We start from the raw sequence: 24933 nt of genomic DNA, 5'->3' as shown, positions 1-24933 counted from the left end.
CAGTTTCCTCCTTCAGTCCACAGATGTGTAGGTTAGGTTGATTGGCCATGCTAAAATTGTCTCTTTGTGGATGATAGGGTGGATGCATGGGCTTCAATGGGGTGCTCTTTCCCAGGGCCGATGTAGACTCGATCGGCCAAATGGCCTCCTTCTGCACTGTAAATTCTATGTTTCTATGAACCTGATGCCTGCCAATCTGTACCTTAACTAATGTAACCTGCTGTGATCCATATTCCCACATTAATCTGTCTTTGATCAATATTCCCACATTAATCTGTCTTTGATCAATATTCCCACATTAATCTGTCTTTGATCAATATTCCCACATTAACCTGTGTTGATCAATATTCCCACATTAATCTGCCTGGATCCATATTATCACATTAATCTACCTTTGAACAATGTTCCCACATTCATCTGCCTTTGATCCCCATATCCTCACCTATGTTGATCCATATTATCACATTAACCTGTGTTGATCCATATTCCCACATTAACCTGTGTTGATCCATATTCTCACATTAACCTGTGTTGATCAATATTCCCACATTAACCTATGTTGATCCATATTATCACATTAACCTGCCTTTGATTCATATTCCCACATTAACCTGTGTTGATCCATATTCTCACATTAACCTGTGTTGATCCATATTACCACATTAACCTGCCTTTGATCCATATTCCCACATTAACCTGTGTTGATCCATATTCCCACATTAACCTGCCTTTGATCCATATTCTTTGATACATATCCTGACCAAAAATTTTCAGGCTTCACAATTGCAGTGAGTGTAACTCGTGACATCCACATAGAATTGGTGCCACCAACCTTGGGTACAGTGGAACCCCTCCGAACTCCCTCTCCAACTGCCCTTTCCCTGTTGCAGGGAAAAATGTTCCTTTTCATAGAACATAGAACATACAGTGCAGAAGGAGGCCATTCGGCCCATCGAGTCTGCACCGAACCACTTAAGCCCTCACTTCCACCCTATCCCCGTAACTCAATAACCCCTCCAAATCTTTTTGGACACTTAAGGGCAATATATTATGGCCAATCCACCTACCTGCATGTCTTTGGACTGTGGGAGGAAACCGGAGCACCCGGAGGAAACCCACGCAGACACGGGGAGAACGAGCAGACTCCCCACAGACAGTGACCCAACAGGGAATCGTACCTGGGACCCTGGCGCTGTGAAGCCACGGTGCTAGCCACTTGTGCTACCGTGCTGCCCAAGTACTTATCATTTCAGATCACTACAAATTACTACATGAAAAATAAATTCACCTCATTTCACTCTTTTGTAAGATTGAGCTGTTCTTTAAACAAATTAAGTTTACAGGCAGCAGTATGTGCTCACGAATGTGCACTTGGGAAAGGTGGCGATGGGTAAAACCGATGCCCTCGTACACTAGGGTTTGTTCAAAGTTATGGGTTAATCATCTATTGCTGTGGAATCTCTTCATCGTTTGGGATACAATTGATTCTTTCTACAGGGTGCTGTTGGACGTAAGATACTGATCTGTGCCGTGTGTGTGTTCATGCATCTGTCGCTTTTAGAAGTATTTCCCGTCTCCTACAACACAGATGACACCTTTATGGTCACAGCATCGATCCCCAGGCGGTTGCTCTATCTCTACATTTCCCTCCTCGCCTGCAGACCCAAGTATTATTTTGCGTGGACTATTGGTAAGAACAACATTTGACCAAATACATGCAGCAGATTTATGGTTCTGAGTACAGAAACCACTAAATGCTAGCGGACAGTCATAAAAAGTAATTTAAAAACTGAATATTGCCTTTCATTTCAAGAGGGCTTGAAGTTAAGCTATCGCCATGCAGAGTTATGTTCAGACCCCATTTAGATTTCTGCATACAATTTCGGGTACCACATCAACAGTGTATGGGCCCAAGAAGGGGTACAGCTCAACCCACACCAGAATTATATTGGAGTTAAAAGGGTTTGTATTATTGTGTGATTGCGCATCCGACAGGGATAAAAAATGAAAATACATTGCATTGGCAAGGCGAGTGTAGACGATTAAGCAGTGACTTAATTGAGGTACTTTTATATTTAAGATTTAATAGAAACTATTCCACTCTGATGGGAGAATCCAGAACAAGGGGACATGACCTTATAATTAAAGTTGGGTTGTTCAGGAGCAGCGACAGGAATCACACAAAGAGCAGTGAAAATCTGGAGCTCTTTTCCCCAAAATACTGTTGATGCTGGAGGTCATTTGAAAATTTCAAAATTCCGAATGATAAATTTTTGTTAGGCAAAGGTATCAAGAGTTACTGTAGTGGGTAAATGGAGTTAAGATCCAGGTCAGCCATATTCTAACCAAAAGGCAGAATAGGTTCAAATTTCTGAAATGTGTCCTCCTGTTCCTTTGCTCTGAAGAGGAATCGCTAGTAAACTTTCATTTTGTCTCTGGTTTCAAACCTCCCTGTGCCATCTCCCAGAGTATTGGGCAGAAGGTTTGTCTCCTCTGTCTTGTGTAGGAGGCTGAAGTGTGGTCCCTCACAGTTAATCATGGGTTGGCAGGTTGGCAATATGCCTCAGCAAAGCCATAAGGAATGAAATGCTGCAGCTATATTGACTGTCTGAAGCTTCCACAAATGAGCTAATGAGTGATAAACAATGGGCAGGACACTGAAATGAACCCCACTGCTCTTCTCCAAAATGGTGGCGAGGGAATATTTTCCCCCCAAAATATACTTTATTCATAAAATTTGGGGAAGCACGTTACTAAACATTCCGACTTGAAAATTGCAGAAAGTGCAATGAAATTCAGCTTTTCTCTGGAAGTCTCATGTTTTCTCATGTTCCACTCTGAGGTGCCTAAATACAATTTCAATACTCTTGATATTCATGCTGTACATTCAATGTCCAGCATACTGCCTGAGGGGTTCTACACAGCTTCTAGCCGCTAGGTGCACCATAGCTGAAAGGCTTTAGATGTTGGCCGTTCTCCATTGCGGTGGCTGCCCCCAGCTTTATTGTATCCCTCAGCATATAGTCTTAGCCTTTGGAATGTACCAGTCTCCAACACTTGGGGCGAGATTCTGCCAAAAGGGAACAGAGTCCCCTAGCGAGCGCGTTTTGCCGTGTGTTTCCCAGCGCTCGCAGTGCCACGAAACACATTGCTGTTCAACACGACTCTCATTGTATAAGGGGCCTGAACGGGGAACGCGCGGCTAAGGCCGCACATAGCCCCGTTTTGTACAGTAGGGAGCTCAGCTAGCCAGAACTCTCCAGTGGGGCAGCGTACTAATCTCCAAGGTCCCCAAAACGATTAGAGAGAGGCTGACTGCCTCGCTCTAATATGCAGATTTGACAAAAAGTGATGCTGCCCACAATGGGTGGGATTCACATCGCAGCATCCTGTGTGATCGTGTTGGATATCGTGAGGCATGGCGAGCTGCATAGATCTCCCGGCTTTCAGCGGCCACACTGCGAGCTGCTGTTCTGGCCCAGCGTGGCTCTTGGATCGTGCCCTTAGTCTTTGCACTTGAAGATTGACAAGTTTCGGGCAGCCCAACAAGCACCTTTCACCGAGTTGATGATCAGCTGCAGCTGATATTTGTCTTGGTGTTCGACCCTGGAAATAGCTCTAGAGCACAGAGTGCTGCGTCATGGAGCTGTTTGGGATGGACTTCAGCAAAAACCATTGCATTTCTCTCCAGACCTTCTTTGCAAAAGTACATGCAATAAGGGGATGGACAAGCGTCTCTTCCCAGCACACCCACCTGAGGGGTAACTAGATGTAACCTCAGTTTAATAAGTAAAGTCGCCATAGTCCCAAATGATCGTGTTGGATACCGTGAGGCATGGCGAGCTGGGTAGATCTCCCATCTTTCCCTTTTGAGGGGGGGGGAGAGCTGACTGCTGGTAATTTAAACTGAGGGTCCGCACACCTCAGGCGAGGGGCAATGTTGAGAATGCGGGACTTCCTTAATAACCTCTGTCGATACGGGAATTGAGCTCATGCTGTTGGCCTTGCTCTGAATCATGAACCAGCTGTCCATCCAACTGAGCTAAACCGGTCCCTAACCTCAGTTTAGTATCCCCTCTGAAAGACAGGCAGTGGGATTCTCCATTCATGAGACTAAGTGTTAAGCCTGGGGCAAAATCCACGGACTTCCACGACAGCAAAACTGGATCTATTCAGTGACCGTTGAAGGGCTAATACCGGAGCCATGTGGGACACAATTGATTCCAATGAAAAACGGTGCGGGATTCGCTGGGTCCGTGATTGACACTCGGGAGGCTGACAAGCTGCAACCACATTACACTCCCCACACACACTCATCCCAGCCAACAAGATGGCCCTGGTTGTGCTGGAGCACGCCCATCCTGCGGGGGCCAGAGGGCACCTAGGAGGGTGGCCTGGGGGGGGGGGGGCCATACAACCTGTGGCCCTAGGTTCACAATGGGCAGTCAGCGGCGTGCCCAGCTATATGGCTGCCTTGCAGACTGCGGGAATGGTGTTCTGTGCCTGTCCATGCCAACCCCACAACCCACCCCCTGACCATCCCAGCTATCCTCCCCCCTGGCCCTAGTAGAAGTCCCCGGGCAGTGACACAGCTGTCAGCAAACTATGACAATGTTGCATACTTTCCGTACCCCGCCTCTCTCCCTCAGCAGCCCTGGTGCTTGTTTCACAATTTTTAAAAGCACAAGTGAACTGCGCCGTTGGGAATTCGTCCCAGTGGAGGAGAAGCATTGCGGAGGTCCCGGTGAATATGGGGTCGGGCCCGCTAATGTTATGCCAAAGGCTTTTACTGTATGTGTGGAGTGGAATGCATTGATGCCACCGTCAAGGCACCGGAGAATTGCGTGAAACTGCGCCCACCACGATTCCGCCGTCAAAACCGATTCTCCGCCCAATTGCGTTTCCCAATTCTGGTGTTGGCCGAGGGAGAATCCCGTCCAGGACCTTTAACGATGCTCACTCCCTCACTGACCTGTTAGCCTATGTTTCGTATTTAAGTTCCTGGAGTAGAATTTGAACTTCCAACCTTCTTGCCCAGATGTGAGTGTGCTATTACTGAACCATGTTGATACCCAGTGTATACGTTGAAAAATAGTTTTGTTTGGATGTGTTACTTGACTGCAGCTGCTGGTTTGTAGGCACAGGATTGATGGGACTGGTTGTGACTGTGTTTGTTTTGCACATAGCTGATGCCGTCAATAATGCTGCCGGATTTGGATTCAGTGGGTATGACAGTCGCGGTAATCCACGCTGGGACCTGGTCTCCAATCTTAACATCGCCAAAGTAGAGGTACGAACTGAAAATGTACACATGCAAAATGAATGCTCACACTCACACACACACACCTATCCACACACACTCACACACCTACACACACACCCCTACACAATCGCATCTACACACACGCTTCATAACCCACAAATAATCTAGGTACAAATGTGCCCAGATATTTACCCACACTCACACAGATTTACACCCTCGTCCACCCCATACACACACACCTTTACCGCAAAATGGCTGAACTATAATTTATTGATGCTTTTATTTTTCAGTTTGCAACAAGCCTGAAGATGTTTATTGACAATTGGAACATACAAACAGCACTGTGGCTCAAAGAGTAGGTAGTTCTGGTCTACAGCACAGCATAAGATCCTAGTCTGCTTCAGACCATTTTATTGTCCTAGGTTGGTGGTGGTGGCGGGAGGGAGGTGCGAGGAGGAGGGAATGTGGATGATTAAATTTTACACAAGGTATTGTGATTCAAGAATGCATTGTCTGCAAGTCTCTTCCCAGGACCAGTTGCAACAGTAAAATCCAGAAGGAAATCGGCTATGTACTCAAAGGAAAATATTTAGAGCCATGCGGAAAAAGGGAGTGGAATTAATTAGATGATTTTACTGAAGAGCATACACAGGCATGATGGACTGAATGGCCCCTTCTGTGCTTTGTCGTTCCATGATAGAATATGATGCTAAATGTTACTAATCAATGCTGCTGTTGTCTCCCATTAGAGTCTGCTATGATCGATGTCCATTCAATCCCACGTTGGTGACATTCTTTCTATCTGCAATATGGCATGGTGTTTATCCTGGCTATTACTCCACTTTCATGACAGGCATGCTCATGACACTGGCAGCAAGAACAGTAAGTGACGCTGGATAGCTTGGGCTGGTGTTCTGCAGTATAGTTATACCAAAAGAGTTATAGACACTGAAAGATCTGGGGCCGGCATTCTCCCTTCTGGGAACTAAGTCCCCACGCCAGCGGGAAAACCAGCTCCAACGCCTCCGGCGTCAATGGGCCCCCAAGGTGAGGAATTCTCACCTGTCTCGGGGGCTAGGTGGACGCCGGAGGAGTTGGCACCACTCCAGCCAGTGTTGAAGGGACGGCGCGCGTTTGTGCAAATCCGAAGGATCGACGTGATCTCGTGCATGCGCAGACCGGCCGGCGTATTTTGGCGCATGCGCAGGGGGTTGTCTTCTCCGCGCCAGCCATGGCGGTGGGGCAGAGAATCACACCTGGGGTCTGACTTCTTCCCCATTGCAGAGCCACTCCTCTTCCCCCCCCCCCCCCCTCCCCCAACCAGTCCTAGGATGGAATGAAAATCATCAACCCTTTCCCAAATTCTGGGAGCAGTGTGTTTGCCTGCAAGTTACAACTTCACTATCGTACCCCATATGCACTCGCATTTAAATAGCGCCATTCACAACCTCCGAATGCCCCAGAGCTCGTTACAGTCACATGAAGCACTTTTGAAATAAAGTCACTGTTGAAGTATAGGAAAGGCAATAGCCAGTTGGTACCCAACAAGTTCCCACCAATAGCAATGTGATAATGATCTTATAATCTGTCATCTGTCCCTCTTGATGTTGGTTGAGGGATAAATGTTGGCCAAGATATTGGGGAGAACTCTCCTGTTCTTATTTGAGGTGAATGATCTCTGACATTCACCTGAGAGGCTGATGGCATCGCAATTTAATACCTCATCTGAAAGACAGCACGTCCGACAGTCCAGCCCCCCTCTCAGTACTGTATGGAATATCAGCCTAGATTTTGTGCTCAGCTTTTTGGAATGTGACTTAATCTCACAACCTGACCGAGAGGGAAGAATTTTACAAACAATGGTCTTCTTATGGAGAGCTGTCTCTGTTGTAATGTGCTGTTTATGGTCGGAAGATCTGGTCTGTATTTATCACTGGGGTACTCTGTCAGATTATTTTTTTTTAAAACACAAATTAAACCATGAGAAAAATGATTCAGAGCAGAATTGGAGAAAAGAAACGAGAGAGGTGTCTGTTGATTTGAAATAAAGTCAATGAAATCAAAGCAATGGGAGATGGAGCCAGACATGGAGTTGGGAAGCAGAGCTAAGACCAATGATGGTGGAACAAAGTTGAATGGATGCTGGAGATCCAAAGAGCGCTCTTGTACCTTCACCACATGGACTGCAGCAGTTCAAGAAGGCAGTTCATCACCTCCTTCTCCAGGGCAGTCAGAGATGGGAAATGAATGCTGGCCTAACTGACGGCACCCACATCCCGTAAACACATTTTAAACAAAACTAAAGGTTCAGAGTGAAGGGTGCGGCGACTTGTACAATGGCTGCAACAAGCAATTGCTTCAAAAGATTGCTTCTTGTGACTAGCAGAATAGGTCAGAGGCCGGATATTCTCTGGCAGGTAACTCATCTCCTCAGTAACCTTCCCACCATCTACAAGGCACAAGTCAGGAGTGTGATGGAATACTTTCCATTTATCTGGATGAGTGCAGCTCCAACAACATTCAAGAAGCTTGACACTATCCAGGACAGAGCAACCCACTCGCTCAGCATCCCATCCACCGCCTTAAACTTTCACTCTCTTCACCACCAGCGCACCCTGGCTGCTGTATGTATCATCCATGAGCTGCACTGCAGCAAATTGCCATGGTTTCTTTGCCAGCACCTTCCAAACCCACAATAATAATAATAATAATCACTTAGACCGCTACCATCTAGAAAGATGAGGAAAGCAGACACTTGGGAACACCTGCAAGTTTCCCTTCAAAACACTTACCATCCTGACATATATTACCATTCCTTCCCTGTTGATGGATCAAAACCCCCCAGCTCCCTTTGTAACAGCACTGTGGGTGTACCTACACCACATGAACTAGAACAGTTCAAGAAGGCAGCTCTCCACCTTCTCAAGGGCAACTAGGGGGTAAACAAAAGATTCTGGAGAAAGAAAATGGTTGATTAAAGAGCCGATTAAAGAGAATAACAGCAACATATTGCATTTATGTAGCACTTTTAACACAGTTAAATGCTGCTAGACACTTCAGAGGGGTGATTATCAAACAAATTTAACACTTAGCCACATGAGGGGATATAGGGCACTGAACTAACAACTTGCTTAAAGAGGTCGGGTTTTAGAAAGCATCTTCAAGGAGGAAACAGGTAGAGAAGAGGTTTCAGTGGGAATTCTAAAGCTTAGCATCTAGGAAAGTGAAGGCCGGGCTGCCAGAGAATGAAAATGGGGGATATGGAACAGGCCACAATTGGAATAGGGCAGAGACCTCAGAACGTAGAAACAAGAAATGGTCTAGACGTTCTCCTCTTGAACTTCACCATTCGATTAGACCGCAGCCGATCTGACTCTTAATTCCATTTCCTCAAAAAGCTGAATTTTGTTCCTGTGTGTGTTTGTTTTTATTCAGGTTAGAAACAATCTGAGGCCCCGTTTCCTAGTTTCGCCAACACGCAAGGCATTCTATGACGTAGTGACATGGGCTACTACACAGATGGTTGTGAGTTATATTGTGGCACCATTTGTCCTTCCATTTGTGGACTCATCAATCAAGTTTTACAGGTGAGTCAATGAGCCCAAGTAACAAAATAGTTCAAAGTGATTTGTTATTTATGTCCCTTGCTATCAAGGACAGCAGAATGTAGTATAGGCAACTTAAGGCCCTGTTATTAATAACCAGTAAATATGTAGTAATGAGGGCATCTTTCTTATTACCCTATCACAGTATGTGGGATGCACTGACAAGGCCAGCATTTGTTGCAATTCCTTAATTGCCCTTGAACTGAATAGCTTGCTAGGTCATTTCAGATGGCAGTGAAAAGTGCAATATGTTCTTGTTATTTTGTTTCCAGGGGCGAAATTCTCCGATCCCCCGCAGGGTTGGCGAAAATCCCGCCCCCGCCGTGGCAGAAATTCTCCGCCACCCGGGAATTGGCGGGGGCGGGAATCGCGCCCCGCCGGTCGGCGTGACCCCTGCGGCGATTCTCCGGCCCGTGATGGGCCGAAGTCCCACCGCTGAGAGGCCAATCCTGCCGCCGTGGTTTGAACCACCTCTGGTGGTGGCGGGATCGGCGGCGTGAGCGGCCCCCGGGGTCCTGGGGGGGGTGCTGGCCGATTGGACCCCGGGGGTGCCCCCACGGTGGCCAGGCCCACGATCGGGGCCCACCGATCGGCGGGCGGGCCAGTGCCGTGGGTGTACACTTTTTCTTCCGCCACCGCCACGGCCTCCACCATGGCGGAGGCGGAAGAGAATCCCCCAGCGTGCATGGGCCGGTGGTGGACCGGCGCATGCGCGAACCGGCGAAGGCCTTTCGGCCAGCGGCGGGCGGCGGGCGTCAAAGGCCGTTGTGCCAGTTTTGGTGCCAGTCGGCGTGGTGCCAACCACACCGCCGCTGGCCTAGCCCCTCAATGTGAGGGCTTGGCCTCCAAAGGTGCGGAGAATTCCGCACCTTTGGGGAGGCCCAACGCCGGAGTGGTTGGCGCCACTCTGCTACGCTGGGACCCCCCGTCCCACCGGGTAGGGGAGAATCCCGCCCCCAGATGTTGGTAATAATCACATTTTATGCTTGGAAAGAGCAGAACTCTTTGGAAGGGATTCTCCGGTCCACCTGCCATGTGTTTCTCGGTGGCTCACCATTCACTGGCAGCAGCATTCACTCTTCCTGTAGCTTCTCAATGAGATTTCTGGGAGAGTCTGGTGTTGGGTGTGGCGGTGACCCTCAAGGGTCTGAGGAGGAAGGCGGCCAGGCTAGAGAAGGAGGTGTTCCAGGCAGGCCCAAGGGGATGGAGGAGTGAAGGGTTGCTGAATGAGCTGGGGCATGGTGGTTTGGGGAAACTCTGCTGAGTATGTCTGTCAGGGGGAGGGGACGGGAGTTGGGCAGTGGTGTGTGTGAGTGTTGGGGAGGCAGCAAGGAGCATCTGCAGCATCAAGCTTCAAGGTAGCAGTGTGCACAACACGATGGCGTTCAGGAGGCTGAAATAAAATATTTTATACTAGATGTTGTGGTGGGCATAGCCCTTTATCTGAGCAATCCATTTGAGCCTCCATGAACCTGCTGATGCTGTATATTTTCTCCCTTTGAATTTAGCAGTTAACTTTCTAGTCCCCCAAACTCTCCCTCTCCCTTCAAGAGTTGGTCACCCTGACAATCTCCTGTCTCTGGAGTCTAATCTTTCAAAGAGCTGGAAGAGGCATGATAGGTTAAATGTAAGGTTCTATGAATTCAATATGTGTATTTTGTCCTTTCAGGACCTGGTACTTCGGTTTACATATCATCGCATTTATTCTTATCCTGGTGTTGCCAAAGAAACCAAGCTGTACATCAAAGGAACAGAAGCTCCTAGTGACTAAACAAACGGTGATAATGCACCATTGCAATGGGCAACAGAACGGACGAGCACTTGTGGACAGCTACCAAAACCATCAAATGAGGATTGACTAATGGGGAAAGGGACACCAAGAACTTAAGGGAGCAAGCAGAACTTTTGATGGACTATTTTATACAAGCATAAGCAGCCAAAGAAATCGTCTCATTTCTAATATCATTAATGTTATTCGCAATATTATTGAAAGCTGCTCCTTGATTCAGTATTATCTGAAAAAAATGGTTTTGGGTCATGAGAGATGAAGTGTGCAATGATCAAACCTCGGGGGAGGGGGGGGGGTGGTGGTATTTTAAAACCCGCTGTGACAATGATAGGTGGGAGAGAATCGAGGGGAGGAGGGGGATAAAATTGCCTCAGTCGTAAAACCCGAACTGAATCTATCGCCCTCCGGTCCATGTTTGTGCTTTAACCCACATTAAATGTCCTCCCCGTGTGTGCGTGGGTTTTCTCCGGGTGCTCCGGTTTCCTCCCACAGTCCAAAGATGTGCGGGTTAGGTGGATTGGCCATGCTAAATTGCCCGTAGTGTCCTAAAAAGTAAGGTGGGGGGGAGGGCTGTTGGGTTACGGGTATAGGGTGGATACGTTGGTTTGAGTAGGGTGATCATTGCTCGGCACAACTTCGAGGGCTGAAGGGCCTTTTCTGTGCTGTACTGTTCTATGTCTAAATAGCAGGATGTCTAAGTAAGCCTCTGTGACATTATACTATTTAAATGAGGCTCCTGTCCTGGTATTTTGGTAGTGATTTGAAATTAACACCTCCTGCATGGTTTTCCTGGCATTCAGGAAGCACGGCATCTAAAAGGAGGCAGGAGTAGTCGGATGGAGGAGGTAAGTTACTACTTTGAGTTAGGAAGATTGCATCTCTCCCTAACCAACACCACCCTCTCCCCCAGCCTGTCAAGCCACCCTTCCCTTGCAATTGGGCAAATCCCCATCCCCAACCAATTCCCAATATTTTCTGATCGTTGGGAATTTCTACTGCTGCCTTCCCCAAAGGGCAGCTGGTCAAGATTTCAATCGGGCGGACCGCCAGGTAGGGAATGAAATGAAATGCCTCACTGTACATACCAGCGCCTTTGACGGGTGTAGATGCTTTGAAAGCATTCCTCCTGGAAAAGCTACATGCCAAAGTTGGCGGCTTAAATATATCAGACCACGGTTGCGATTTTTTGGCCCGTCATGGCAGGAACTGCTGCAGGAGCTGCCAGCCCAGTCAAACGTTCATATACTTTTGCTGGGATTGGACCATGCCGGTGACAGCCAGGGTTGGAAAATCCCACCCTAGACTTTAAAACATAGCACCCTTTCCCTTTGAGTCACACATGCTACATCAAGGATCCAGGAGCAAGGAAGTTATGCTAAACAGTTATAAGACACTAGTTCAGCGGTTCCTGCTGAAGTGTTGCATCCATTTCTGGGCACCACATTTTAGGCAAGGTGTCAAGGCCTTTGGAGGTGAGGGTGCAGAAGAGACTTCACTGGAATAGGATGAGTGATTTCTGTCATGTCGAGAGACTGGAGAAGCTGCATTTTTCTTTTCCCCTTCGAACAGAGAAGGTTTATTATGAAAGATTTTGGTAACGCAAACAGGGAGAAAGTGTTTCCACTGGCAGATCCATAGCCAGAGGATGTACAATTTGGCTAAAGAACCAGAGAGGAGACAGGTATTTTTAAAATTAATTTAATTATGATGATCTGGAAAGCATTGCCTGATAGGGTAGTGGAAGTAGATTCAATAGTAATTTTTACAAGGGAATTTAATTGAAAGGGATAAAATGTGCAAGGCCACGGAGAAAGGACATGGGGTGGAATTAATCAGATAGCTTTTTGAAAGAGTCAGCACTGACTGGATGAGCCAAATGGCCGCCTCCTTTTATGATTCTGGGGGTTGGTTAACTCAGTTGGCTGGATGGCTGGTTCGTGATGCAGAGTGACGCCAATGGCGTGGGCTACAAGCTGAAGTTATTTATGTCGGCCCGCCTTCTCAACCTTGCCCCTCGCCTGAGATGTGATGACCCTCCGGTTAAATCACCACCAGTCAGCTCTCTCTCAAAAGGGGAGTGCAGCCTGTGGCCTTCTGGGAGTGCGGTGACTCATTTATGATTCTAAGAACCTGTGACTTGGCAAAGGGTGGGGGGGGGGGGGGGGGGGGGGGGAGGGTGATGGCGAATGAGCGAGATATACACAGAGAAAGAAAGATAGTTTAAAATTCACAATTCTGCAATATATCAATGTCAGTAATGATCACATGACGAAGCTGGGGGTTATCTGCCCCTCAATAGGAGTGACAGTGATCAAGGAAGGGGGTGAGGGTAAATTCACATGGCCGACTTCAAAAATCACTGCTCTCCTCTGGGTCACTCGGTGTGTAGTTGAGATGCAAAATGAATCTGCCAGGTTCTACATGCAGACAAACAAGTTTCCTCCAACCTTCCATTAGCTAATCCCATGTCCTAATTTAACATGTCCTCATGTTTATGAGGAATAAAGGAACCTATCTCGCTACTCCTTCAACGTATCTGTCCGTCTCAATCACTCCCTGCAGTAGTGAATTCCACATTCACACCAGTTTCTGAGTAAAGACGTTCCTCTGGAATTGCAAACTGGATTTATTCGAGACAATGTTATATTTACTACATTTCTGGTCTTTAGCTTTCACCTCTGTCGCCCGCCACCTCACTCCACCCCCCCCCCCCCCCCCCCCCCCCCCAAAAATACCTGGAAACAGCATCTCCATGTCTACATTAATCACAACCCTTCACAATTTTAAAGACTTCAATAGATCATCGACCAGACTTATCTTTTTAAGAGAAAAGAGCCCTGGTTTATTTTTATCCTATGGGCATTTCTGGATTTTCAATGATACGCTCTTTTTATCTGACTTGGAACTGGAGTCATCACTAATGTCTGCATCAGTTTTACAGTTTGATCATTGGATCTGAACTGGCCATAAGCCATTGGAATTGAATTTAATGGTATCCAGGAAGATGTGCTTTTGGGAATATCTTTGTGCAAGTGTATTTAAAAACTGTTTTCTATGACCATGTTGTATCTGTGAATGTAACCTTTAAGATAAGATACTTCAGCTACATGCTTACCATTGATGAGCCAGTCAGAATGATTGACATGGTTCCTTGAGACTGGATTGTATTGGAGGGGATGAGGAGAGAACCAGATGAGAGTTCTTGCTGGTACTTGATCTTCAGTTGGGCAGAAGGACTGACTGTGTTATGTCAAATGGCTCTTCCACCATTTCTGCTCAAACTAATCGATTAAAGGTAGATTTTTTAAAAACAGGACTAGATGGATAATGTCTAAAATTTCTAACAACCAATGTCGGAGGGAGTGTAATGAGTGACTGCTTTTAAGTTCACACCAGTGAACTACTTGTCATCTCATTCATCACCTTTGGTAACAGTATTAATAAAAACTGTGAATATTTGACATGTATATGAAATATTTGCCATCATCATCATTTTGTCCGTGACAACTTTGACCTTTATCTGGTCATGATGCGAACAGGAACCTGAGTATACTGACTGACAATATATTCTGGCAATCATTCCAATTAGGAGCTCAACCTCCCCAATGTAACGATGCAGATCAGAGTTTGATTCCATTTGCAACCTTAACCATGACTGATGAAGGGCAGCATGGTGGCCTAGTGGTTAGCACAACCGCCTCACGGCGCTGAGGTCCCAGGTTCGATCCCGGCTCTGGGTCACTGTCCGTGTGGAGTTTGCACATTCTCCCCGTGTCTGCGTGGGTTTCGCCCCCACAACCCAAAAATGTGCAGAGTAGGTGGATTGGCCACGCTAAATTGCCCCTTAATAGAAAAAATAATTGGGTAATCTAAATTTATTTTAAAAAACTGACTGATGTGCATTTCTTTTTCTGTGTCTTTTATTTTGAATTCATCATAAAATTGTGTTTTGAGTCAGGTGTCCAGCTTTGGCCTAAACCATTTGATTCACACTAGTTGATGATTAAGGTCCATGTGAAGTTAGTGTGAAAAGATAAATTGACTGAGGTTGGCGCTCTTGGGCATTATTGAAAGGGGCAGATGATGGGGCACTCAGATACTCTTGGAAATGTCTGTGTTATTCTTTATCCCAGTCTTGACCTTGTGTTTGATGGTGCCGACGAGCATCCACTGTGTTTGCAACAAGTTTTCTTGAAACCATTTGCTGTTCACTTCTTTTCAATGCAAGTAATATTTTTCGTGCTAAATAATATTGTATCTTTACCTGGAACCAGGTCAAAGGAAATCCCACAAAAATGTAATGATGAAAGCAATGATCAAACAACGTTTTGGAAGGGCTGAACATTTTTTCCTCTAATGCCTCATCGTGAACTCTCGATCTTCCCCCGAAATGTGGCAGATGTGCTTTTAAAGAGAAAATGATGCTAAACTCCTTCATTCATACCTTACAGCTCTTATGCTTCATATATCTTTGAATCTGTTATTTTCAGATTCGGAGAGGTTCCCTGGCAACTTCCTGAATCTCACAACCTATTACTGGCAAAATAGTGCCTGCACTAGCAAATGAGTCAATGAAGGAGTCTGGCAAAATGTGACTGTTAACCCTTTATGCCCTGACTAATCTCACTGCGCTGAAAGCTGCTTTATGAGTTATGTTACAAAGCAAATCTGAAGGTCAATCTAAAGGTCCATTGAAATAGTTTTACAGTACATTACTGTATTGTGTTCATTCTTTTTTTTTAAAAGTGCACTAAAAGTTTTAAATCACATAAATGATGTGTTGTGCTTTTTTTTATAAGAATTTTGATATTTGAAACTGGCTGTTGTTTTTGTTTTTGTTTTCTCTTTCTGGTCTGGCAATGTTTGGATCCCTCCATGGCCTTATCTCTCCCCAGCTCTCTGGCTTCCTCCAGTCCTACAACCATCCAAAATCCTTGTGTTCCTCCACTTGTGTCCCTTGTGCATCGCTGATTTCCGTCGCTCCACTACTGACAGATGTATCTTGGTGCCTCAGCCCTAAACACTGGACTTCCTCCAATCATCTCCGAATCTCCTCTTTTTGAGGAGCTAGCCAAATTTTCATCATCGGTCCCAATATCTCCTTCTCAGGCTCAGTGTCAAGTTTTTTTGATGATGCTCCTTGGGGCATTTTACTATATTATAGGTGCATCAAAAATAAAAAGTTATTGTTGTTATGGGTGTTCAACACCATTCTTCTGTTAATGATCATCCACGTAGACATTTGAAAGTAATGCCATTGAACGGATAGTTTGGGAAGATATTTTGTGGTTTATAATCTGTAAGGGCTATCTTTGGTAGTAACGAGGACAAGGAAAGAAGAGCCAAAGTGAATTGGGTCTAATCTAATATCAAGTATCATCTTCCAAAGGTTTAATTAAAGGGGTAAGTCATGGCAGGAGAGCTCAAAGCTTCAGCCTTCTTGCTCTATGTGGGAAGCCGGGAACATTTCTAGTGACCGGGGCCAGCATGTGTGATAATAGGGAGTTGGAAAGAAGGTTGGGAAGTTGGACCTCAAAAATAGTGATCTCAGGATTGCTACCAGTGCCACGTGCTAGTCAGGTTGGAATAGCAAGATATATTGAATTAATACATGGCTGAAGAGATGGTGTGAGGGGTAGGGTTTCAGTTTCCTGGGGCATTGGGACTGATTCGGGGCGAGGTGGGACCAGTACAAACTGGACGGGTTACACTGATGTCTGAGGGAGTATTTTCTGGAGTGATTGGGGAGGGTTTAATCTAAATGGCGGGGATAGGAGCGGGAGATAGGGCCGAGGTAGGTGCTCTAACGGTGCAAGAGCTGGAGTAGATGCGATCGATCGAAAGCCTCCTTCTGCACTGTAAGGATTCTATGAAAAAGGGATAGAGGTGAGGAGAAATTTCTTCATCCAGACAGTGGTGAACCTGTGGAATTCGTTACCAGAGGACGTAGTTGAGGTCAGAACATTGCGGGTGGGATTCTCCATTGGCTGACTCTGAAATTGCGAAGCGCAATTGGGTGGAGAATAGATTCCGATGCTAAAATCGTGGTGGGCGTACCTGGCACAGAAGGGGTATGGGGGAGGACACCCACTCTTGGTGGCTGTCAAAGTGACAGTCGCCCTGAACTTTTACGTGATGGGGTCCTTGTAGGTGTCAAGTGGGGAGATGTCTCAGAACTTGGTGTACAGGTGCATCCATGCCATCCTGGAGGTCCTATAATCCCCAGACAGCTCAATACATCCACTTCAATTGGACTGAGCCCACCAGGATGCCTGGGCAGTGGGGTTCGCTGCCATCGACGGGATGCCCTGGGTCCAAGGGGTGATTGATGCGATGCATGCCCCCTACGAGCACCTGCAGATGGCAGGCCACTCTACACAAACCAAAAGGGATTCTACTTGATGAATGTGCAGCTGATATGTGACCATCAGCTGCGCATCATACACGTCTGTGCCCGACCCGGGGCCATGTGCATGACGTCTCTATCCCGGCACACTTGACGATTCCTGAAATATTCAAGATTTCCCCCCGGTTGAGGTTTGGCTCCTGGTTACCCGCTGAGGTTGTTGCTGATGACACCTATCCGGAGGCCACAGACCAACACGGAGACCTGCTACAACGATGCCCATACAGTGACTAGGGGCATGATTGAACAGTGCTTCGGCCTTCTGAAGATGCAGTTCAGATGCTTGGGCCACCCACAATGTCTGCCCATTCCGCATCCCCCCCCTTGGCCAACCCAGACTAGCCACTCCTCACACCCATCAGACAGAACACTGAGGCAGGTTGTCAGAGTCCTAACAGGGGTTTAATATGACAACACATTTACAGATACGTGCCCTGCCCCCTAAAACTAAGCTGTGCCCTGCACCTGTGCCAACTTAACTGGTGTCTAACTTTCTGGCCTTAAGGACCCTAAAGCTACGTCTAGGTGGTTCCCCAGATGGTACAGCAGGTGTGGAGGTGGTCTGCTGTGATTCCCGCTCTGTGACCTGGGTCCCATTGGCGGGTGTCTTCTGGGCGACTGGGCCTGCAAGGACATGGCTGCTGCTCGGGCATCCCAGGTGGTGTAGTGCTGTCCTGTTCTGCCCGCTGCCCACCAGATGAACCAATGACAAGAGGGGGGAGGGGGGTGTCTGAGGTGTTGTGGTGTTCCGGCACCTCCCCTGTGGGAGTCACTGGCACGGGTCCCATCATCTCCTCCTCCCCTGTGGTGCCCAATGGCCACCGGGCTACTCTGTGGGATGTGGGTGTGAGCGGAGGTATCCCCTAAGGCTCCATCGCCACTTGGCGTGCCAGTCATAGAGGCCCACTCTGGCCTCGACCAGGGTCGGCATGCTCGTGGTCATGGAGCACAGGGAGTGGACCATCTCCATCTGGGACTGCGCCACATCACGCTGCAACTGTGCCACCACCTTCTGGTTTGGGTCACATCAGCCAGTGACTGCCATCTCCCTCTGGGACTGAGCCACCTCCCTTTGTGCCTGTGCCACATCAGCCAGCGTCTGGGCAATGCTGCTGACATTCCCAGCTATTGCCTGCTGTGACTGGGCCATGCTCAGGAGAGCCGCTGCAATGTCCAGTTGGCTCTGGCACATGGTTGCCTCTTTTCCCCCGGCAGCACACCCTCACCCACGGGCTTTCCGGTAGTGTGGGGTAGCTTCAGTGGGAAATCCCATTGACAAGCGGCGGGAGTAGAGAATCCGCCATCACGAACAGTGTGCTGCCGAGAAACACGTAGTTGGAGGAATGGAAAATCCTGCCCAAAAGAGAAAGTGCTGGAAAAACTCAGCAGCTCAGGCAGCTTCTGTGGAGAGAAAAAAGCGAGTTAATATTTTGAGTTGAATATGACCCTTCGTCAGAACCCAAGGGATCAGTAGGAATTCCTCAGCTTTTCCTTGAAATAATGTCAGGGGATCTTTTAGGCCCACCAGAAAAGTGAGGGTACGAATCTTTTGGTCATCATTTTTAGGAATAATATGGCAAAATCCAACCTAACTTCAATACGTTAGTGAAGGAACAACATGATGGATTGATGTGAACTGTTTTAGTTATTACCAGCAGAACAATGCAGTTTGGTCAAAAAGGTTCCCATGGTCACTTGACAGTAAAGCACCCATTGTTACTTGTTTTCATCTAAAGATCAGTGCATCAGCAACACACGTAACATTAATTACCACATCACTGCATCACTAATATCGCCACATTCATAAACAGTGTTATCAAGCGATACTTGTTTAGCAATAACCTGCTCGTTGACGCTGAGTTTGGGTTCTGCCAGGATCAGTCTGCTCCTGACCACATTTAGTTCGAACGTGGACTAAGGAGCTGAACTCCAGCAGTAAGGTAAGAGTGACTGGCCTTGACCAAGTGGCATCAAGAAGGCCTCAAAAAACTCGAGTCAATGTGATCCATCAAATCAGCTCTAGGACATCACTGCAGGAGTTCCTCAGGGTAGTGTCCTAGGCCCAAATACCTCAGCTGCTTCATCAATGACCTCTCTTCCATCGTAAGGTCAGAAGTGAGGATGTTTGCTGATGATTACAGAAGTTCAGCACCATTCGCGATTCCTCAGATACTGAAGTGGCCTTCAGATTTTCGGCGGGAGCAGTAACCAGGGGTCTGTTGGAAAGGTAAGTTTACCTCTTTAAAACTTTAAAACTTACCTTGAAGAGTGACATCACAGCAAAGCAGTGACCTGATTGGCTGGTAAGGAAAGTGCTCCAATTAGCAGTAGCTGGGAGAAATTTAACTCTTCGTGTGTTGGTAGGTATTGTGATTGGTAAGAAAAATCCTTATTCCTTTCACTTATTAATTATTTGATATTATATTTGTAGTCAGTGAAGGTAAAGTGTAAAAATGGCAGGAGATCCCAGACCCGTGTTATGCTCCTTGTGCTCAATGTGGGAGTTCAGGGACGAGGCCGATGCCCCCGACTCCTTCATGTGCGGGAAGTGTATCCAGCTGCAGCTCCTGTTAGACCGCATGATGGCTCTGGAGCTGCGGATGGACTCACTTTGGAGCATCCGCGATGCTGAGGAGGTCGTGGATAGCACGTTCAGTGAGTTGGTCACACCGCAGATTAGGATTGGTGAGGGAGACAGGGAATGGGTGACCAAAAGGCAGAGAAAGAGCAGGAAGACAGTGCAGGTGTCCCTTGCGGTCATCTCCCTCCGAAACAGGTATACCGTACTAGCAGTCGCAGCCAGGCACATGGCACCGTGGCTGGCTCCGCTGCACAGAAGGGTGGGCAAAAGACTGGCAGGGCTATAGTCATAGGGGATTCAATCGTAAGGGGAGTAGACAGGTGTTTCTGTGGTCGAAAACGAGACTCCCGAATGGTATGTTGCCTCCCGGGTGCACGGGTCAGGGATGTCTCAGATCAGCTGCAGGACATACTGAAGGGGGAGGGTGAACAGCCAGTTGTCATGGTGCATATAGGCCCCAACGATATAGGTAAAAAATGGGATGCGGTCCTACAATCAGAATTTAGGGAGTTAGGAGATAAGTTTAAAAAGTAGGACCTCAAAGGTGTAATCTCAGGATTGCTACCAATGCCATGAAACAGTCAGAGTAGAAATTCAAGAATAGTCAGAATGAATAGGTGGCTTGAGAGATGATGCAGGAGGGAGGGGTTCCGATTTCTGGGACATTGGAACTGGTTCTGGGGTGGTGGGACCATTACAAACCGGATAGTCTACACCTGGGCAGGACTGGAACCAATGTCCCAGGGGGTGCTTTTGCTAACACTGTTGGGGAGGTTTTAAACTAATGTGGCAGGGGGATGGGAACCAGATTAGGAAGTTAGAGGTCAGTAAAGAGGCAGCAACTAAAGCCAGTAAGGTACTAGATAATAAACTCAATGTGACTAAGGGGAAGAGTAGACAGGGAAGAGATGATGAACGCAAAGGGACAGGTGGTCTGAGGTGCATTTGTTTTAATGCGAGAGAAGTGTAGCAGGTAAGGCAGATGAACTTAGGGCTTGGATTAGTACCTGGGAATATGATGTTATTGGTATTACTGAGACTTGGTTGAGGGAAGGGCAGGACTGGCAACTGAATATCCCAGGGTATAGATGCTTCAGGATGGATAGAGAGGGAGGTAGAAGGGGTGGAGGAGTTGCATTACTGGTTAGAGATGATATCACAGCTGTGATTAAGGAGGGCACGATGGAGGTTTCGAGCACTGAGGCAATATGGGTAGAGCTAAGAAATAGGAAGGGTGCAGTAACATTGTTGGGGCTTTACTACAGGCCTCCCAAAAGCGAGCATGAAGTAGAGGTACAAATATGCAGACAGATTATAGAAAAATGTAGGAGCAATAGGGTGGTTGTGATGGGAGATTTTAACTTCCCCAACATTGAATGGGACTCGTGTAGTGTTGGAGGCGTAGATGGAGCAGAGTTTGTAAGGAGCATCCAGGAGAGTTTTTTAGAGCAGTATGTAAATAGTCCAACTCGGGAGGGGGCCATACTGGACCTGGTATTGGGGAATGGTCCCGGCCAGGTGGTTGAAGTTTCAGTCGGTGATTACATTGGGAATAGTGATCACAATTCCGTAAGTTTTAGAATACTCATGGACAAAGACGAGAGTGGTCCTAAAGGAAGAGTGCTAAATTGGGGAAAGGCCGAGTATAACAAAATTTGGCAGGAGCTAGGGAATGTGGATTGGGAGCAGCTGTTTAAGGGTAAATCCACATTTGAAATGTGGGAGTCTTTTAAGGAAAGGTTGATTAGAGTGCAGGACAGACATGTCCCTGTGAAAATGAGGGATAGAAATGGCAAGATTAGGGAACCATGGATGATGGGTGGAATTGTGAGACTAGCTAAAATGAAAAGGGAAGCATACATAAGATCAGGGCGACTCAAAACTGATGAAGCTTTGGAGGAATATCGGGAAAGTAGGATGAATCTCAAACGGGCAATAAAGAGGGCTAAAAGGGGTCATGAAATATCTTTGGCTAACAGGGTTAAGGAAAATCCCAAAGCCTTTTATTCATACATAAGGAGCAAGAGGATAACTAGAGAAAGGATTGGCCCACTCAAAGACAAAAGAGGGAATTTATGCGTGGAGTCAGAGGAAATGGGTGAGATTCTTAATGAGTACTTTGCATCGGTATTCACCAAGGAGAGGGACATGACGGATGTTGAGGCTAGGGATGGATGTTTAAATACTCTAGGTCAAGTCGTCATAAGGAAGGGGGAGGTTTTGGGTATTCTAAAAGGCATTAAGGTGGACAAGTCCCCAGGACCAGATGGGATCTATCCCAGGTTACTGAGGGAAGCGAGGGACGAAATAGCTGGGGCCTTAACAGATATCTTTGCAGCATCCTTGAGCACGGGTGAGGTCCCGGAGGACTGGAGAATTGATAATGTTGTGCCTTTGTTTAAGAAGGGTAGCAGTAAGGGCAGCACGGTGGCCTAGTGGTTAGCACAACCGCCTCACGGCGCTGAGGTCCCAGGTTTGATCCAGGCTCTGGGTCACTGTCCGTGTGGAGTTTGCACATTCTCCCCGTGTCTGCGTGGGTTTCGCCCCCACAACCCAAAAATGTGCAGAGTAGATGGATTGGCCACGCTAAATTGCCCCTTAATTGGAAAAAATAATTGGCTAATCTAAATTTTTTTTAAAAAGGGTAGCAGTTTGCGTGGGTTTCACTCCCACAACCCAAAAGATGTGCAGGGTAGGTGGATTGGCCACACTAAATTGCCCCTTAATTGGAAAAAAAAATAATTGGGTATTCTAAATTTTAAAAAAAGAAGGGTAGCAGGCATAATCCAGGGAATTATAGACCTGTGAGCTTGACGTCCGTGGTAGGCAAACTGTTGGAGAAGATACTGAGGGATAGGATCTATTCACATTTTGGAAGAAAATAGACTTATCATTGACAGGCAGCATGGTTTTGTGCAGGGAAGGTCATGTCTTACAAACCTAATAGAATTCTTTGAGGAAGTGACAAAGTTGATTGATGAGGGAAGGGCTGTAGATGTCATATACATGGACTTCAGTAAGGCGTTTGATAAAGTTTCCCATGGCAGGTTGATGGAAAAAGTGAAGTCGTATGGGGTTCAGGGTGTACTAGCTAGATGGATAAAGACCTGGCTGGGCAACAGGAGACAGAGAGTAGTGGTGGAAGGGAGTGTCTCAAAATGGAGAAAGGTGACTAGTGGTGTTCACAGGGATCCGTGTTCGGACCACTGTTGTTTGTGATATACATAAATGATCTGGACAAAGGTATAGGTGGTCTGATTAGCAAGTTTGCAGATGATACTAAGATTGGTGAAGTTGCAGATAGCGAGGAGGACTGTCAGAGAATACAGCAAAATATAGATAGATTGGAGAGTTGGGCAGAGAAATGGCAGATGGAGTTCAATCCAGGCAAATGCGAGGTGATGCATTTTGGAAGATCAAATTCAAGAGTGGACTATATGGTCAATGGAAGAGTCCTGGGGAAAATTGATGTACAGAGAGATCTGGGAGTTCAGGTCCATTGTACCCTGAAGGTGGCAACGCAGGTTGATAGGGTGGTCAAGAAGGCGTACAGCATGCTTGCCTTCATCGGACGGGGTATTGAGTACAAGAGTCGGCAGGTCATGTTACAGTTGTATGGGACTTTGGTTAGGCCACATTTGGAAAACTGCGTGCAGTTCTGGTCGCCACATTACCAGAAGGATGTGGATGCTTTAGAGAGGGTGCAGAAGAGGTTCACCAGGATGTTGCCTAGTATGAAGGGTGCTAGCTATGAAGAAAGGTTGAGTAGATTAGGATTGTTTTCGTTGGAAAGATGGGGGTTGAGAGGGGACCTGATTGAGGTCTACAAAATTATGAGAGGTATGGACAGGGTGGATAGCAACCAGCTTTTTCCAAGAGTGGGGGTGTCAATTACAAGGGGTCATGATGTCAAGATGAGAGGGGGAAAGTTTAAGGGAGATGTGCGTGGGAAGGTTTTTACGCAGAGGGTGGTGGGTGCCTGGAACATTTTGCCAGCAGAGGTGGTAGAGGCGGGCACGATAGCATCATTTAAGATGCATCTGGACAGATATATGAACGGGCGGGGAACAGAGGGAAGTAGATCCTTGGAAAATAGGCGACTGGTTTAGATAAGGGATCTGGATCAGCGCAGGCTGGGAGGGCCGAAGGGTCTGTTCCAGATGCTGTAAGGTCAAGACATCTGTGCAAAGTATTCACTTTCTGTTTAGGGCTTAAATTAAATTAGTGCTCAATAACGCACGCAAACAGAGTTAGAGACAGTTACACTTGGGCTATTCATACAGCACGAGCCGTATTGAGTTATTTCAGTTTAGTTTTATATAGTTTGTTGTTGAGGAAGGCAGCATATTAACTGAATCTGACTGAGGCATGTGTTGTGATTGGTTCTCCTTACATAGAGTTATTTTCACCTTTAGCTGTGGAGTTGTGGACAGCAGATCACATCATCCAGGTAGAAGAAAAATATAGGGTGGCAAATGATAATGATAATCTAGGATTTGAAGGGTTTGGTCAACAACAATACAGTAGGTGGAGGGGTTGTGAGCCCCCGTTGGGCTGATGGTGGTGATGGAGAGTAGGGGGGCAATGCAGGCAGGGAAGGCCCTGGACCCAGATGGGTTCCCTGGGGAATTTTATAAGACGTTTGGGGGATACCTGGGGCCTCTGCTGGTGAGGGCATATAATGAGACGAGGGAAAAGGGGGAGCTACCCCCTACATTATCACAGGTGTCCATATCCCTAATATTGAAGAACGATAAAGATCTGGATCAGTGTGGGTCATACCGCCCGAGATCACGGTTAGATGTGGACACTAAGTTGCTGGCGTAGATCCTGGCCTTGCGTATCGAGGATTGTGTGCCGGGGCTGATAGGGGAAGACCAGACGGGGTTTGTAAAGGAGAGGCAATTGTCAGCAAATGTCACAAGACTATTAAACGTGCCTCGGAGGGACAGGATGTGGAGGTGTCATTGAAATGAAATGAAATGAAAATCGCTTATTGTCACGAGTAGGCTTCAATGAAGTTACTGTGAAAAGTCCCTAGTCGCCACATTCCGGCGCCTGTCCGGGGAGGCTGGTACGGCAATGAATGCAGAGAAGGCTTTGGATCGGGTGGAGTGGGAGTATTTGTGGGACGTGTTAGGATGGTTTGGGTTCGGGCAGGGGTTTGTGGACTGGGTCTGGCTGTTGTACAAGGCGCCGGTAGCGAGCGTTCGAATGAATCGGATGGGTTTGGATTACTTCGGTTTACAGCGTGGGACAAGGCATGGGTGCCCACTCTCTCTGTTGCTT

The 24933-nt window shown here is 47.1% G+C and overlaps 1 protein-coding gene across 3 annotated transcripts in view; it reads left to right on the top strand.

Annotated features, from left to right (window-relative positions):
* The window catches only part of LOC119966745 (lysophospholipid acyltransferase 2-like), a 96628-nt gene extending 85698 nt beyond the window's left edge, over positions 1-10930 (top strand). For 2 of the 3 annotated variants that reach the window (XM_038798754.1, XM_038798755.1), the window contains 6 exons: positions 1498-1690; positions 5187-5290; positions 5554-5618; positions 6013-6145; positions 8699-8850; positions 10538-10730. In XM_038798754.1, coding sequence (XP_038654682.1) covers positions 1498-1690; positions 5187-5290; positions 5554-5618; positions 6013-6145; positions 8699-8850; positions 10538-10730 — 840 coding nt within the window. Of the gene's footprint in view, positions 1-1497; positions 1691-5186; positions 5291-5553; positions 5619-6012; positions 6146-8698; positions 8851-10537 lie in introns of all 3 variants that reach the window. The other variant, XM_038798753.1, reaches the window with a different exon arrangement.
* Positions 10931-24933: the final 14003 nt, after the last annotated feature.

The sequence above is a fragment of the Scyliorhinus canicula genome, chromosome 1 (genome assembly GCF_902713615.1).
Source record: "Scyliorhinus canicula chromosome 1, sScyCan1.1, whole genome shotgun sequence".
NCBI classification, from domain to species: domain Eukaryota; kingdom Metazoa; phylum Chordata; class Chondrichthyes; order Carcharhiniformes; family Scyliorhinidae; genus Scyliorhinus; species Scyliorhinus canicula.
The sequence above is the reverse complement of the archived record's forward strand: the minus strand, read 5'-3'. Positions and strand labels throughout refer to the sequence as shown.